Source organism: Callionymus lyra, chromosome 13, assembly GCF_982586985.1.
Source record: "Callionymus lyra chromosome 13, fCalLyr1.hap1.1, whole genome shotgun sequence".
Taxonomy (NCBI): Eukaryota; Metazoa; Chordata; class Actinopteri; order Syngnathiformes; family Callionymidae; genus Callionymus; species Callionymus lyra.
In genome coordinates this window covers 4,743,575-4,761,845 of record NC_141830.1, presented here as the reverse complement: position 1 = coordinate 4,761,845, position 18,271 = coordinate 4,743,575, and the positions used below count along the sequence as shown (strand labels likewise).

The 18,271-nt window shown below is 37.9% G+C and overlaps 1 protein-coding gene across 2 annotated transcripts in view; it reads right to left on the bottom strand.

Annotated features, from left to right (window-relative positions):
- Nucleotides 1-14,347, bottom strand: part of LOC148067014 (glutamate receptor ionotropic, kainate 2-like) — a 150,224-nt gene extending 135,877 nt beyond the window's left edge. For both annotated transcript variants that reach the window (XM_087806597.1, XM_087806599.1), the window contains exon 1: nt 14,029-14,347. In XM_087806597.1, coding sequence (XP_087662723.1) covers nt 14,029-14,146 — 118 coding nt within the window. In that variant the 5' untranslated portion in view covers nt 14,147-14,347. The remainder of the gene's footprint in view (nt 1-14,028) is intronic.
- Nucleotides 14,348-18,271: the final 3,924 nt, after the last annotated feature.

Below are 18,271 nucleotides of genomic sequence, written 5' to 3'. Positions count from 1 at the left end.
ATAGAGAGGGTGAGTCTGCATCGTTTAATCAAACCAAGAACAAATGTCTTGTTAGATTCAAACTATTATACACTATACGTATACGCCATACTTACATTAATGCTAAAAGATAATCAAAATATAAAGTATAAATTACTCGCTTCATCTAAGAGCTTAAACCTTTGAATACACATTCACAATCAACATTCCACTCCAGACTGATTCACTGGTTCGAGGCAAGCTCGGATCAGAATTAGAGATAAGACACCGGTTATTTAAAACATCCGTTTATCTGCAAATCACACCTTAAATCGTAGATCAAAGAACGAAGCAAGACACACCCGGGAAAGGGGGGCTAAGAGACGAAAACCCCCACCCGAGAACATTTGAATGTATAGATTACAAGAAAACAAATTAGGATGTCTCTCAATGGGGGATCGGGACACAGGGAACTTGAAAGAACCATTTGGCCGGAAAGGACGACCCCCTGGGCGGGAAATTTGCTTTAACTATAGCCAGCGATGTTTCTACAGATCGGGGCCTTTTCTCCCGGGACTATTGACCTGTACAGTCGCCGGGACAATGTGTGTCCGATCGATCGTAAAGCTTGTATTTGTTTGACTTGAAGCGGCGAATAAACGACCCGTGACACACTCTTGATTGTCCATCTTTCTCCACGAAGTGAAGGATAAGAACCGGGATGGGATGTGACGCAGTGTTGGAGCGACGGAAGCGACTCTGGGTTTTGATCGTTTTTTAGTCTGTAGTAGAAGAGTTGATAAAGAAAATCCAATTCAAATAAATACTTCCACTACTATTGTAGAGGACAGGATAATTAAGTGTGGATTGTTGATTATCCGACCCCCGCCTCAAAAGCCGCACTAGTTAATGAACTCATATCAGATAAAACCATTCACTTATTCTGCTTAAACCTGGCTGTCTATAGATGATTACGTATCTTTAAATGAATCAACACCACCCAGCCACACTAACTTTGATGCCCCTCGACGCTCTGGTCGAGGAGGTGGAGTCGCAGCATCAACTCATGTCTGTCAACCTTTACTAGACCACAATGTGATTTCAACTCTTTTGAAAGTATTATACTTAACGTATCTAATACAACCTTGAGATCAGGTCACTTCTCTTTGTTGGAGTCTATCGTCCCCCTGGACCTTATTCTGAATTCTTGTCTGAGTTCCCTGAGTTCTTGACCAGCCTGGTGCTTAAATCAGATAAAGTGATTATTGTTGGTGACTTTAACATCCATGTTGATATGGTCCATGAAAGCTTAGCTAACAGGTTTAACTCTATCCTGGAGTCATTTGGTTTCTCTCAGTATGTACATGAACCGACTCACTGTTTTAAGCACACATTAGATCTTGTCCTAGCATTCAGATTTTCAGCCAGTTGAAACATCTCGGATCATTAAATATCATGAAACATAATATTTTTTTAATATAGAATTTTAAATAAAATAATAATTAAAACATAGTATTTCAGCTGTGACTCATATGTCAAAGATGTCCAGGTTTATGAAGCTATAAATCAATATCATCCACATTTGTTGACCGACATAGATATATAGGATATAGACTAAAATCCAACGAAATATCACAAAAGTTTAATATAGACTTTTTGAGAAAAAAAAAAGTTTTTTTTTTTTAAATCATCAAGATCATATGAAGATCACAGATTTATGAGGACATCATCCTAACAAAATAATTTAAATCTCCTTTTTAAAAAAAATCACCCAAGATCATGTGTGAAGAATTGTTGAGATATGAAATAAACAGAAGCCAAATTAATAAGTTACCCTTTTGGGTTTACATACTTGTAAAACTGCCCCTGGTACTCAGGAAACACGTAAGTAAAAACAGGATTCTAGACAAGAAATGCAATCAACAAAAAACGATTCATTCTACCAGGCCTGGCAATATACTGTATATATATAATTATATTTGCACCATAACTGAGCACCATGTTTTCATTGTTTTAAAGCTAGAACTGCTGTTCAAATAAAGTCACCTGTCTCTGGCAGAAAAGACACAAAGCCTTGATATGCTCTTTTGACTGCAGCTCACTACAGTTCGCTACAATATATCACACACACCTCTGGCAATTTACCCATGTACGGAATAAACATATGTATGTTTTGGACTGTGGGAGGAAACCAGAGTGCCTGGAGTAAACCCACGCAACACAGGAGGAAAATACAAACGCTACTCAGAAAAGTCACAAGACGCCTCCCTCCGAACCTGCAACCTTCCTGCTGTGAGGCGCTCTCACTAACTACTGGGTCAGTGTGCACCTTCCAAATTAATTATTTTATGTATATTTCTCAGTATTTTCCGTGTGTAATTGAACCAGCCTAGGGGTAGAACGGCAGTGGTGTGCAGCCAGGCATAGACGGGTTGCTCCACGAAGCCTGATGGACCAGCAGAATGCTTGCAGGATAAAAGACAGACCAACTGGTGCTCGATCAATAGTGTGTCCATCAATATTTACCACCCAACTGCCCATGTACCAACCACCTGTTGACAAATACTTTCATTTCTCCAAGTGCAGTGTGTGTGTGTCTGTGTGTGTGTGTGTGTGTGTAGCACAATGCTTCAAAGGATGACCAAAATGGCTAGGGTAGTGTATCCACTCAATATGGTATTGATTTCATTTTAGCCCATTTCTCATGTCTGCAGCCAGTTTAATTGGGTCTCCTCCAACAGAATTCCACGATCAGAGACCGAGGAAACAGCAACATCTGAAACTACACAGCAGGTAATAGTTCTAAATATAAATGTTCTCATTGCAACTGATTTATGTTATTGCATACAGCAAAGAACTCGTTTTTGTCAATTGATTTCTTTTTTCTTCTTCTTCCTTTCTCTTGGTCCAGTGGTCGTTTATATTTGTGAATGTTCTTTCCACTGGTGCAGAGTGTGTGTGGGAGACATAATCAATCATGTCAGCCCTTAAATAAACTGTCTGGGGAGAACTTCTAACAAGTCTCGCTTTGACCTGGGCTTCAAAACCCTTCTTAATGTAAATACACTGTCCTGCAAGAGGTTGTAGAAATTAGATCAAAGTACAATAAAACCTTGTGTTTACCCATGAAAAACTGATTGTCGAGCTGAAATGTGAGAAAACGCACATGTGAAATAACATTTAGAGTTTAAATTTTAGGCAAAATGTAGTGATTGCTCAAAATAACTTCCGAATTATTCCATCCCAAGTCAAGGCCAATTCATTTATATGCCTTATGCAGAGATTTCTGAACTATAAAACCCAAGATAATTGTATGAAGTGTTAGATTAAAATTATTATACACTATACGTATACGCCATACTTAAATTAACGCTAAAAGATCATCAAAATATAAAGTATACATTTTTCGCTTCATCTAAGAGTTTAAACATTTGACTACACATTCACAATCAACATTCCACTCCAGACTGATGAACTGTCTCAAGACAAGCTTGAAACTGAATTAAAGACATGACACCGGTTATTTAAAACATCTGTTTATCTGCCCTTTCACACCTTGGGTCGCGGATCAAAGAACGAAGCAAGACACACCCGGGAAGGGTGGGAACCAATATGGCGATAGGGGGAGGACCTACCAGCCCAGAAACTTGCCTTAAATATTGCGATGTTTCTACATCGATCGATCGTAAAGCTTGTATTTTGTTTGACTTGAAACGGCGAATAAACGACTTGTGACACTCTGCATTGACCATTTTTCTCCACAAAGCGAAGTATTAAGAACCGGGAACAGGAAGTGACGGCATGTTGGAGCGACCAGAACGGACTCCGGTTTTGACCGTTTTAGAAGACATATCAATGCCACCGTGTTGTGTTGGCATTGTTGTGGTTTTAATGTATGTAGTGGTCAATACATATTGAATAGCTTAGCAAAGGCGTTTGTCCAGGGAACAAGTTATTTCACAAAAGAGACACAAAACATTTTAGAAGGAAATTCAATTCAAAATAAGCACAAAAGCACTGTTTTTTGAATGTACAACAGGTTTTATGAATTTAAGCTAATAAGAAAGGATTATTAGTGATTACAGCCTCTAATGTTATTCCCAGCGCCTCTTATTATTCATCATCCTCCTTCCGTTTTTGGCACTTTTCATGCCCCCCACCGTTGAGCGCATACAAAAAAAATACATCAAAACAACTCGATCGGACTCACACTGCTATTATTTTTCTCACCATAATAACAAATTATTTGCGGCGCAAAACTTGAATGGGACGAGGTCCAAAATTTTGCAAATCTGCAACGTTTTTCAAACATCTCCTGCTCTGGCATACAGTCATGTAGAAACACCATTCTGGCTTTAAAAAGTAGGCACAAGTCCTGAGTATTTGAGTTGTATTTGAAACTTTCCCACAATGTTTCTTTTTTGAAATGTGACCCTTGAATGACGGTTAGTGATCTTCTTAAAATTCAGGGTTTTTAACTATTGTGTATGGCAGAATGTTTATGGAGATGGCCAACGGACGGAGTGAAAAGACTGAAACATTATGACCAGGGGCGATACTGAACTTGAGAATAGAAATAGTGGGGTGTCCGGAGACACCTCTTTAATGTTTCAGTCTCTGGTCAAGTTCAGTATCGCCCCTGGTCATAATGTTTCAGTCTTTTCACTCCGTCCGTTGGCCATCTCCATAAACATTCTGCCATACACAATAGTTAAAAACCCTGAATTTTAAGAAGATCACTAACACCCCACTATTTCTATTGCTCATGCCTCTTCTTAATATTGGTCCTCCTTCTGTTTTTTTGCACTTTTCACGCCCCGCACCATTGAGCGAATACAAACAGAAATTAAATAAAAACGTGCGGCTCGATCGACTCACACTGCTATTATGTGTCTAACCATGACATGAATGTGGGAAAAACTGCGACTTCCCCGGTGGGGAATTGTCTAGTGTTTATTACTACACAAGATAAGGTCATGAAGCAACAAGATCCGATCATAAAGCTCATGATAACAAGCAATCATAGTTACTAAATGTTTTATGGCCAACTAAAGCACAGATCAGGTCTTCACAGAGCAGAGACTGAAAACATTGTTCTGGCTCCCCCTCAGCTTTAATGAGTGTTAATGAATGTGTTCATTTGTTCACAAAATGAGTCTCTCGTTGTGTCAGTTTCTAATTTTCGATTTCTTGTAAGTCAATTTCAAAAAGTACTTAATGTCAAAAGATTTACTACTGCAGAGAACAACAGATCCAGATTCCTTTGGATGGTCCTCTATGTACCCTACTGCCTGTTCACACTGAGTCTGGTTTTAGTTTAGGTTTCGGTCTGTTGGGTCAAAGCTCTTTGTGGTGCTACAAAGAGCTACAGTGGTGAGAGGAGAAAACTGGGATACGTTTTTCTCCTCTCTGATATACTTTTATTTAAACTTTAAAATGGCTTGAGATAACTCTGGTATGATTTGAAACGGTAAGAAATAATTGAATTTAATGTTTTATCTCATTTGCTATACTGTTTGTTTCCAGCGGAGCCACTATTCTGAATTGTCGTACATCATACAACACTGTCGCACTTTGACAAAAAAGAAAATCTGATTGTGATTTAAAAAGTAACTGTTTACAAATAGTGTAACATCAGAGTCAGACAATGGGTGAAAAATGTGCCCCTTGTTAATTTAATATTACATAATTCATATTTTATAAGACCAAAGGACCCAAAGCAAACATTCAATCCACTTCTAAAACAGGCAGATAATTCAAGCACACTTTTGGAGTGAGGTAATGGGTGGCAGCTCTCACAACAGTATCTTCCAATCATTAGCACTTGATGCCCACGACCAGAGACAATCAATTCTATTCTTCTCGAACTTGAGCTGTTATAACTTGATCACTTTATTGATCATTTCTTTCAAGACGTGTTCACTGAAGGGTCTGCTTACGAGGAAAAATCATGCCGTGGGTCGAGAAAACAAACACGTCAAGGATATGGTTTCTGTAAATACCGTAGATGATGATGATGGTTTAATGCAATGATTATGCAAACTATGTTCAATAGAATTTTGACTGCAACTATTATCATTCTCATCAATAACTTAATTGCAGGAACCACACTTTGAAAGGGTCGTGGGTTTTACCTGTGTCAAAGAACATGACACAGCCCTTATGGCAGTAAAATGGGCTTTTAAAGTTGCAGTAATTATTTTCTTATTAGAAGAAAATGTGTACAAGAACACAAAATAAAATACCGTGATATGACAATTTTGTCACACCGCCCAGCTCTATGATACACAATCAACCCTATCATTCTTCGCCAGACATCCCAGCTAACTCAACAATATTTAAAATATTTCTTAGCATTTTAAGCATTATAATAGATTAATACTTGCATATTATGTTGTTGTTCTTTTCAATCTTATTCTGTCCTTAACACATGATACACCTGTACAATTTACCAGTGTAATCGAACATTTTATGAGCTGTGCATCATGAAAACAAGTCTAGTCTAACTGCTTCAATTATAGCTTAACCCAGTCTTTTGAGAAAAGGTTGTTTTAACAATATCATCTCACAGCCAGACTCACAGAAAGAACCCAGAAGCAAAGAAGTAGATAATGTAGCAATCAAAAGTCTTTATTGGATACAGATAGATAAAGGGACATTGAAAAAATAATTGTATGTTTAATCACAATCACAATATTGAGGAAAATAATCCTAATTTAATTATTTTCAATTATTCAGATGTTGAGCAATATTTGGAGTTTTATATCGTTTACACGTTTGAAATAGTTTTTTGCTTCATTATTTACGATGAAACAGTTTTCACACAACAAAAGGTTAGGTTTCTATTTAAAGGATTGGCGATGAAATATATATTTTGGGCGCTCAAGCCAGTCATAGAGCAGAGATGATTCGGGAACAAAAACGCAAAGAATCTCATTATTTTTGGCTCCAAGATCCATATTTACACAAGCCTTGTAATATTTACAATGTCAACATATCCTCAATTTAACCACTTAAACTACAAAATACCATGTTAAACATAATGTAACTGGCTGGATTACACGCCTGTATTTAAATTTCTAGCCCACAAACAACCAATATCTGGTGTATCGCAAAGTTTGCCAATTAATTGGAATCTGGGATGGAATGCGTCGTCACATCGTGGCAGGTGCTGTAACAGCATAGCTGTGATCAGCGAGCTTGACTAAGTGAGTTGGGAATATGGTTGGTTTTGGAGTTTGATGGTGTTTTAACCTGTGTTTTTAAAATATACCGTATTTTCCGGACTATAAGTGGCAGTTTTTTTCCTAGTTTGTCCGGGGGTGAGATTATACTCTGGAGCGACTTATGTGTGAAATTATTACCACATTATTAGCGGTATATCATTTCACATGTTATTTTCACACTAAACCACCAGAGGGCGCTCTAGGCCTGTGTTGATCATTTCCACGTAGAAGAGGAAGCATCTTCTACCTCCGGAGTTAGTTAGTTGTTTAAAAGTGACACGAGGATGAAGAGTTATTTGGAGTTACACAGATGGTTTGGTAAACTTGTTAGTTATTTATGCTATAGTTCTCTGAATAACTCTTCATATGTTATGTTAACATACCAGGTTCTCACTTCATGTAACGTAACGTACAATTATTCTGTTGTTGCCTCTAGTTTTATTTTAAATTGTCTTTCAAGATGACATGTCTGTTCTTGGTGTTGGATTTTATCAAAGAAATTTCCCCCAAAAATGCGACTTATACTCCAGTGCGACTTATATATGTTTTTACTTCTTTATTATGCATTTTATGGCTGGAGCGACTTGTGCTCCGGAGCCACTTATAGTCCGGAAAATACGGTATATATGTTTTGCCTTCTTACTTGACAAACCTCAGCAGGTACTTCTAAGAACTAGTCAGTACAACAGGAAGCGGTGGCCTCGGCTGGAGAGAGAAAACAGAGAGTATAACTGCAGTGAAGGACTTTTTTGAAATGAACTTCCAGCAGCACTTCCTTTTCACCCTTAAATAAGTCAGAGTAGAGATGTGGAGTCTTTGAAGTGAAGCTGCTGGTGGAGTCGCACAGGATGAATGTACAGTAGAACTGCTGACACCGTGAGCCGCTACACATGCAATTCTGTGTGAGTCCAGTGTAGTGATTCCCATTAAGGACTTCAGACAAAACTCCATTACTAATGTAGTGATTCTACAATCATGCCTTGAGATTTAACTCAAGTGGTTTATCAGAGAAAACGAAGCGGATCAGAAGGCAGAAGAAAACATATTGACAGCCTCCAACTGTGCTCTATAGGTAGAGCTTCCGGGTGAAATAGTCGAGCTGTGATCAGCGAGTGAGGCTCGGGGTGAGCAGAGGCAGACGCTGCGTGAACTCAAACATCAAATGTTAGATTGTTCCAAAAATAGGTAGGTGGCAGAAAAGAAAATCTCACTCCAACCTGAGATTGTTGTGGCTATTACAGAAGAATCCAGGGCCTTATCTTTTCGTGTCTTACTTTTAATTTACAGCTAAACTTGGAAGACAAGTTTTTTTGACAGACTTCTTTCTGTGGGAAAAAAAAACGCCAAAGTCCCCCCTTGAGATCACAAGCCTCTTGAAACACACCACCAACCAGAATATTGATCGGAAATGTATCATCGAGATCATACAACAAACTGGAGGATAAAGAGGAGCAGGAGGACAAAATGGAGGACTCGTAGTAAACATTGACCAACCGACTGAAGTGACTTCATCTAATGTTTGGCTGTCCGGCAGCACATTAATTGTAAGTAAGTAAGTAAGTAATATTTATTTATATAGTGCTTTTCCAGACCAGGGTCACAAAGCGCTTAAACAATCAAAACAATACTCAATAAAGTACATACTTTAAAGATCAAGATAATACTGAGAACAACACAGGAGTTCCAGAAAATCAAGGAAAAGCCTGAACAAATAGAAACATCTTAAGATGTTTCTTAAAGGAGTCAGTAGACTCCATCAAGCGCAAAGAGAGAGAAGATCGTTCCAAAGCTTAGGAGCAACAGCCTGAAAAGATTTCTCTCCTCTGGTCCTGAGTCGTGTGCGTGGAACCATAAGTAGATTCTGATCCACAGACCTCAGAGCCCGAGCTGGGGTGTAAGGCTGAATCAGATCAGTGATGTAAGGAGGAGCCTGACCATGAATAGATCTGAAAGTAAGAACCAGAATTTTAAAGTTGATCCTGAAAGAAACTGGAAGCCAGTGAAGAGTTTTAAGGACCGGAGAGATGTGAGTTCTTCTACTTGAGCGGGTCAGAATTCTCGCGTATGAGCCTGTGGAGGATAAACGTGGGAGATAAGAGATTCTGCTCTGACTTTTTTTGTGAAGAACCCAGAAAGGGTTATTTGGTTATGTGTGGCTTTCTGGAAAACAATACAATTGTACATGTAGACACTCCTGTGATTTATGTTTATGTTCAAACTGACACAGGCCATCAAAGAAGGGAAAAGATCACCAACATTTCACCAGTGGTTGTGGTGGTTGCCTTTAATCTTCTTTTATCTTTTTCAAGAGAGGGTTAATTGCAAGGATGTTATACCAAACTTCTCAGTTGAAATTCTGAAATCATCATATAAAAGCTTTATCTTACCAATATAACTAAGCAATAAGCAATCCACCAATACAATTCTTCTTGGCATTATCCCTGGATCTTTATAATGTTAATAATTTATTTTAAACAAAAAAATTGCGACACTAACCTTATCAAAACCGGTGGAAATTGCAGATGTTTCTTGTGTATGAATTACCTCCACAAAGGTTGCATTCAGCAAACTCTCTACTCTTCATTATACCGAACCAGATCCCAAATTCATCCAGAGGCTTGTGTGGCTCTTCTTGTATTGCACAGGAACGTGGCTACATTCTGGTCTGAGACTCTTCCTGTCCAAAATATTGACAGTATTGAGTCTATCTGACAACATAATATTTTCCCAAGAATCACCTTTATTATGATCATCATGGAAAAAACACTTCAAACTCTCTTTTGTTTGGAAATGTAATAAAAGAGTAAATGTCACTTATCCAGCCAGAACTAAAGAGAAGATGTTTGCCCAAATATTACTATATATACTCTCACTCTGTCCCTGCAGTGTAACTAGGGTGTACATAGGTTTGGATTAAAGCCTTAAGTCGGACACACATTTGTCCTTCTTTGTGGCACTTGAACTCAACGCTGCGTTTCGTGAAATAGTGGAAGATATTTGATCAGTTCAAATGATCGGCTAGAAGAAGTCACTCAATTTATCTGATTTGTCATCAGTAGAAATTCTAAATAAGCCCCACTCAATAATAAGTGCCACTCAAAAGACCCCACATTTTTTAGCTAAATTATGAAAGACGATTTTCATTTAGATTGCAAATTGTGTCGCTGTGATGTGAATGTTAGAACAGAAAGAGTGGAAATAACCAGTTTTCTAAGGCAGGAAACTGAATTTCCTAGAAAATAATACAACTGAAAAAAAGCAGATGTAATTTCTTTCTATTTTACCAAAATAGCAATTAAATCCCATAGCAAAGCCGTTTTTAGTTACACTTCATTGTATGTTTCAGATATGACACCTAATTATTAAAAGAACAGCTAAAATGATATATAGATAGACTTTATTTATGCCTCTGAAGATAAGGGGAAGGGGGAGTGGGATATGAGAAGCCTTGGTTTACTGTGAAACTGATACAGAACAGATCCAGTTCCTCACATCCATCATGTCCTGTGGAGGAACAGAACGTCTCCATTAAATCCAAGTCACCTCCAGATTGGTCACAGTCACATTCCAGACTCGGATAATTAGCTGCAAATCGTACGGTTTCATTGGTGAAAAGCCTCCGCGAGCTGAGCCATTTGTTTGGGCCAAAGAGGGAGGATTGTACATGAATCATCTTACACGGTGAATTATAAATCATCTTGCTTGGCAGGATCATATGCTGCAGATACATGGCATTCTGCTACTTTTCGGAGCGTCTGAAGCCAGCCGTATCAAAGACACACACACACACCCGCTGTAAACAGAGGCTTAATACCTTGTCACTGCTCATCAGCTTGCTCTCTTTTTTTTCTCATTGGATCTAAAATTATATTTATGTAAACCTCTTTCTTGGATTCAATTTTGTATAAAATAGCTTTGAATAGAATGTGCATTTCTTTAAAGCCGCTTAGCAATAATTTAAATATATTTACCAGTCATGTGTTTGCTTTAGGCAAAGTGTACAAGACTGCTGCTCAATTCAAATAAAAAAAAAGAGTATTAAAAGTAACAGCATGACATTTGTGGCTCATATTTTTGACACTTTGAGGAGCAACAGAACAAAGAGGACCACGGACCAGTTTCTGTGGTGCATAAGAATGATTAGCATTAATTCTAAACTGCTTCTCCTCCTACGAACCCACTTACTTTCTCTCCTCTCTGTTCCTAGAGTCTCCCAGCAAAGGACTACTTCTGGCCCCTGAATCTACAACTATTACCTGATTCCTGCTTGTTCTTGTCTAGCTATGCCTCTGCGATCGGCTCACGTATTCCCTTTCACCACAAAACAAATGTTGTTTTTACACAAGCAATAAACATGATTCTGAATCGGATTTTTATATATAGACAGTTGGTATATATATAGAATGGAATAGAATAGATAAACCTTATATATATATATTTATATGGTCACATTCATGAGTCTAAAGTGTCTTGTTTGAATTGAAATCCATCAAGGATTTAGAATGAGCTCCAGCATTCAAGATCTTTTAACAGACCCAGCGTAACCTACAGCTTCTCTGAAAACTTCTATCATCCTTTCACAGAAGCCTGTATTTTTTACCCTTTTTAACTGTGTGAATCACTTTTTGGTTCCGTCTCCTTCTGTGACCCTTTACAAATAACCATTAGTGACTTACTTTAATTCTAGTTTAGTGTCATTGCTCTAAAAATGATTCAAGAGAAAATCAATATTATTATTATTACTAAACTTTATTTACAGCTTTTGAAGTGCCCGTTACTTTGAACCTATTTTAAGAAGTCTATTCATTCCTACTTTGAGTATGAACAATGATTCTAAAACTGCTTTTTCTCCTCTTGCTACATATTATACATAATAAACTGACAAACGGGGCATTTAGTTAAAATTAATGTTTTAGACACTTAAATGAAATATGTTGCGTGAGGCAGAAGACTGAATAATACTCATAAGACAAGCTAAAGAAATACATAACATAATGATGCACTTTTGTTGCTAAAATACTGAGCTGAACATTCAGCACATCTCTGATATTAACTGTTTGTTTCTGCAATCTATGCTTTTGCTGCTTTTTTTAATCGTAATAATCACCACAACGATCCATAGAACGCTTCCATCGTCCACTGCTGCATCTCTAGTTTCAACAATCGATTGGACCCAAATCCTCAGGTGAATGAAATGCTTTTTATTAAACTTTAACTAATAATGTAGGCGTTAAGTGAAAAACTTTCACTATTATTGCATCAGTTTGTTTCTCCAGATAAACTGTAAGACAGAAGTGAAAACCTTCAGCAGGCCTCAGGCTCCTTCCAGCCACCACTGGACCAGTGAAGGTTCGAGCGGCAGCAAAACCAAGAGCAAGTTAAACAACAGCTCATGAAAACAGTTTTTTTAATATTAATATATTAATAACGCTCCTCCGCTGCTTGCACATGAGCATGTTCACTTGGTTTGTGACTTATGTGCGTCACTAACTTATTTTCTAAGCACTTTTTTAAGCAGGTATCCTGTGGGTTAGATCTGTGGTTGCTGGTTTCTTTAAGCCTTGTGTTTTCTCTGGGTCAAGGTGACCCGGAGGATACTTACTCAAATACATATTCAGTGGCAGAGTTTGTTCACCCCAACCCAGAGACAACAACACAAGGGATACCACAAACACATTTGTGTTTTTTTTGTACTCTGGGTCACCTTGACCCCGAGACAACAGGAGGGTTAAACTTATCACCACTCTTTGCTGTGATTGGTCGACCACAACCGGGTCATATCATGCCAAGAGTGTGAGAATATAGATAAAACAAGTTGATCAGGGTAACAACATGTGAAAATAACACAACATTTTCGTGGACTTGCTTCAATATCAGAAGGAAAATGTCTGTATTTTTTCAAATCATTATAGAAAGACTAAGTCCAGACCATCACAGGATCGACAAGAAGCGAATTCAAGCCTAAAATTCACACAAAAACAACCAGGAAGGCCAACAGCGCCGAGCAGTTAGAAATAGTTGTGTGACAGTAAACTAAAAAAATCCAGGTACCATGGGAGTACATGGAGAGAATTGGATGTAATAGCAGAGGAAGTTTAATTGATTCTAGGGCAGTGAGTGGGTGGAGAGGACACAGCGTGGGTGAAAGACCAACGCTGCTCGAAGTGACATTCATTTTCCACGACTTCATGGGCGCCGACGATAAAAAAGGTCTAGAGCTAATGTTGGGGCTCAGAGCTCCCTGAGAAAAGGTGGATGCTGCTGAGCGACTCATAAGGGGGCACACTTTAGCAATCTGAAGTAAGACAGCCTTCATGCAACCAAAAAAATGAGGGTCGTCAAATATTTTCAAATACTTCAGTCTGCTTATTTTTTAAGGGGTTTATATGTTGATGTCTTCATTTCTTTATTTTGTCTTATTATAAGGCACAGGTTGTCTGGGCGGACACAGATGTGTTTATATGTGTGTATATTTATATATATATATATATATATATATATATATATATATATATGTGTGTGTGTGTGCAATAAACAGATGACATTATTAGATTGTACTGTACAATATCTACTGATTGTACTGTACTGTATGTATATATATATATATATATATATATATATATATATATATATATATATATATTAAGGAGCAGTATTTATTTATTAATTTAGAAACAAAACCCTCTCTTGACAAAAAATGACAGAACAAGCGTCAAACTTTCTCAGAGGCAACAAGTTGATACTGACCTGATAAACCTGGTTATTAAACATTACAATTATATGGAGAAAATGCAACAAAACAACTGTTGCCTCGACAGAAATAAAAGTAAGAAAAACCTCTCACCGAATCTCAAGACGTGTGGCATCCCGTGGCAAAAACCCACAACCTGTAAGACCAGCAGAAAGTGTCCTGCCGTGGACCAGAACCTCGCCCGCAGAACCAGCGACAAGGTTTCCTTCATGGCGACGGTAGAAGGTTAGATGTTCGTGGAGGAACTATTCCCTGGATGACGAGTATAATCCAGATCTGTGTCGTGGACTCACGGTGCGACCACAGCCGGCCAGGCTCTCTCCTCCTCCATCTGGGTCAGAACCAGCGGACTGCGCCGGGAAAATAAGTGGTCCAGATTATGAAGGTGGTGCTGGAGCCGCGTCCATGTCAGACTGAGGAGAGTTTAGAGATCCATCTGTTGACAGACACACAGTCAGGGATGGAGAGGAGGACCAGGTTCTGCGGGTCCTTCTCTCATCCGAGCTCCTCCCGCAGAACATCCCCGGCGGGCGAGACTGACGTCGCGAGGCTCGGTTCCTCAACCACACAAATCCTTTAGTGGATTTTAATCTTTTTGTAGTTTATTTTTTTGTTTCTCCTCGTGTGGTCCAGAGTCCATTGCGCGCACACGCACAACTCACGCATGGAACCTTTTTTTCAGTCATGTGTGTTTTTACTGGAGAAAATGTTGCCCATCATTTTTAATTTAATTTTAATTTCATCATTCATATATAATGCGTGACTTAAAACGTGTTATTAACATTTAAAGCGCTTATCAAAGTCAAAGGCGCAATTTTTAGATGAAAATTTAATTCGCTTAAACTAAAAAATCATTAAATGTTATACGTCTGGGAAACTTGAGATTCATTTAAATCTTTTTTTTAAATACATAATACATGGGTTTCAATGCGTGTTTAGTATTTGATACTGCTTAATATACTTGCATGTATAGCAAAAGTTAACAACAAATACGTATTTGTATGACAAAGCGAGTCCAACAAACTCAAACCTTTGTTATCTTGTACTCTGAAAATTTGGATTATTATTTAATCTCTTAAGTAAAACAAGTGGGTTTGAGGTGTTATTTTACATTTTTATTTATTTATTTGCGAGGCAGATGAATCTAGTCCGACTGTAACTGAATCCATTGAAGAATTATTCTTTAAACAATATATTCCGACAAAAATAAAGGGAGAAATAAAGGGCCTACCTTCGGAGGAGCAGGAGAAAGGAGCAGTAAAGGTCTGACTTAAGGACCAGGACCAGAGAATCCTCGCGCACTCACAGCTGACAGGGGAGACACGCCTCCTGCCGGACATGTTGGGTACTGCTCAGAGTCATGGCAGAGCCAGACGCTCGTAATACCTTGAATTTAAACTAAAGCTTCTGCTTTTGTCCCACTGTCTCAAGAAACTCAAGGAAATGTGTTTAAAATGTTTGATTTCGAATACAATGTATGTTGTTGTTGTTGTTGTTGTTGTTTACAATAATTTAACGGCACTGTGTCCTGTAACTTTTCAATAATTTATAAGTAAAATCATTTGTAAGTCTCAGCAGGTAGTTTTTTTCAAGTTATTTGTGGTTTCATTTTGAATTTACTGCAACATCTACTCGAGCAATGACAACAAATAGCCACCATGCACAGAATAGTACAGCTAAGGCAAAAGCTTATTTATGATATTTGTTTGGCCCTTGACCGTTGTCCTGGCAACATCTGCACTCTTTTGATTATGTAGTAAGCTCTTCCTTTTTTATTTTCTCATTCACTAAAATAGGTCAAGTTACTTATTTACAGTACAACTTCTATCTTGAGGTCTTCTTAACTTAACATTAGTTTTTCTCAGTCGTTAACAAGAGCTCAACCAAACTTAAGGCACTTTTTCTAAACTCTTAACACAGGACCCTGGTCTGGAAAAGCGCGATATAAATACAAATTACTTACTTACTTACTTACTTACTATACCGAAGAAACACAATTGGCTGAAAAAAATATTATTTTCTCCTGAAAAACACATCAACAACTTTTGTCCAGGTTGTTATCCTTATGGTTTCGCCTCTGATTCATTATCTCTCTGAAGCGAAGTTTATGTAAATCTCATCACTCTATACTCTTCTGTACTGTAACCTATGACTTTGTAGGTTTCCTCGTTGCAAAGTGCGAAGCTGGACATTGTGTTTAATACGCAGCACTTTACCTGGATGTATTGTTTTTATTGCTCTCTTACTGTTTATCTCAAAATGAAAAAGTGCTTCATCCACACTCTGCGTTTGGACAATGAGTGATGGTTTGTGAGGCTTATATTTAGTTGATATTGACAAATATCTCATTGATCTTCTGCTCCTCCCAGAGCTCTCACTGGCCCTGCTCTTGCTCTTACTCTCACTTTTCCTTATCCAGACGTTCCAGTGTTTGGTTCCTTTTAAGTTTTTCTGTTTTCATATCCAAAAATATCCCTCCTCCGAGTGCTCTTATTAACCACTGCCACTAAGTCTGAGCAAGATTGGAATCAGATTTGGATGGCACAATGTAATGTACCTACGTTTAATCTATAGATTTCATTTAATTACATTTAAAATAAATCTGCTGTGTGTCAAATAATCAATTGTTTGTTGATTATCTGTTAATATATTTGGTTTTTGAACTGATATCATTGCAGGAGCACAGTTTTTTATATATTTATATATATATATATTTTGAATATTGCTTTTGCTATATGGGATTTTTTTTGTTATTTTTCTCGCTTTATGTAGTTTTTCTTTGTATAGTTACTTCTTGTTTTCTTTCCTTTCCTCCCACATGAACCCTACCAATGGCAAACGGCTGGAGCTGATCAGATCGAAGAGTTTCATGCGTATGCTTCGCTGTTCTTTATTTCCTGTTTTATTGCCTGGTTCGGTGGACATTTTGGCTTTGGACATTTTGAATGATATTTAACTTGTTTTATTATTTATTGGTTTGTGGACTTTGATTGTTTTGTGTTTTAGACTGATTTATATTAAATTGTAAATTCTTATGTTCTTTTGTCTGCTTGAGATCTTTTCTCGCATTTGGGTTCCGCGTCACACAGTTCGTGACAGTTTTGTGTCAACATTTGTAAATATTACTTAAATTATCCATAGTTTTGTTGGGAGGTATAGCTTGTCTGTAAAGCAAATGTAAGCATTGTGTTCTTTGACTGCCTATTCCGTGAAAATGAAATGATAGGTGTAAATGGTATGGCCCAAAAATACTGATGCTGCACTAATTGTGTTCGGTAATCGCTTCTAAGCAACTGAAAAACTGTAATAAACAGAAATTGTGACATTAAAAGGCAGCTATGTATTGATTTGTGTCCCTCTTAAATTGATTTAGGACCTCAGTTGTAAGTCATTTATATTTATAGAGCACTTTTCCAGACCAAGGTCACAAAAGCGCTTAAACAATCAAAACAATACTCAATAAAATACATACTTAAAAGGTCAAGTGGGAGCACTAAAGTCCGCTTACTTCCAGGTGCTTGGGTGCGAACTCTTTGACCAACGTGTTCAAACAAAGGCTGAGTGAAAACACTTTGCTAAATGTGGATAAAACTGAAACTGGTTATTGCTCCTGATGATAAGGTTCCAGGGTTGAGTCAGTACTTGGGTGACTTAGGTCAGTCTGTCAAACTGAGCCTGAGAAACCTGGGTGTTGTATTTGATAAAGAAATGTCTCTTGTTCAACACTGCAGGAAACTGACCAGAAACTGTTTCCTTCAACTGAGAAAAATCTCTAAACTTAGGAAAATGTTGTCGGAACATGATCTGGAGCTTGTAATGGATGCGTTTGTTTCTTCTCGTCTGGACTATTGTTACAGTTTGTTTTCATGTCTTAACAAGAAGGATCTTCTCGCCTGCAGTTGATTCAGAACTCTGCAGCGAGAATTCTGACCCGCTCTAGTAGAAGAACTCACATTTCTCCGATCCGTAAAACTCTTCACTGGCTTCCAGTTTCTTTCAGGATCAACTTTAAAATTCTGGTTCTTACTTTCAGATCTATTCATGGTCAGACTCCTTCCTTACATCACTGATCTGATCCAGACTTACACCCCAGCTCGGGCTCTGAGGTCTGTGGATCAGAATCTACTGATGGTTCCTGAACTTCCAGACCAGAGGAGAGAAATCCTTCCAGACTGTTGCTTCTAAGCTTTGGAACGATCTTCTCTCTCTCTGCGTTTGTTGATCTACTGACTCCTTCAAGAAACATCTTAAGATGTTTTTTTTTGTTCAGGCTTTTCCTTGATTTTCTGGAACTCCTGTTTTTACTCTTTATGTGTCTTGGCCTTTTAAAGCATAT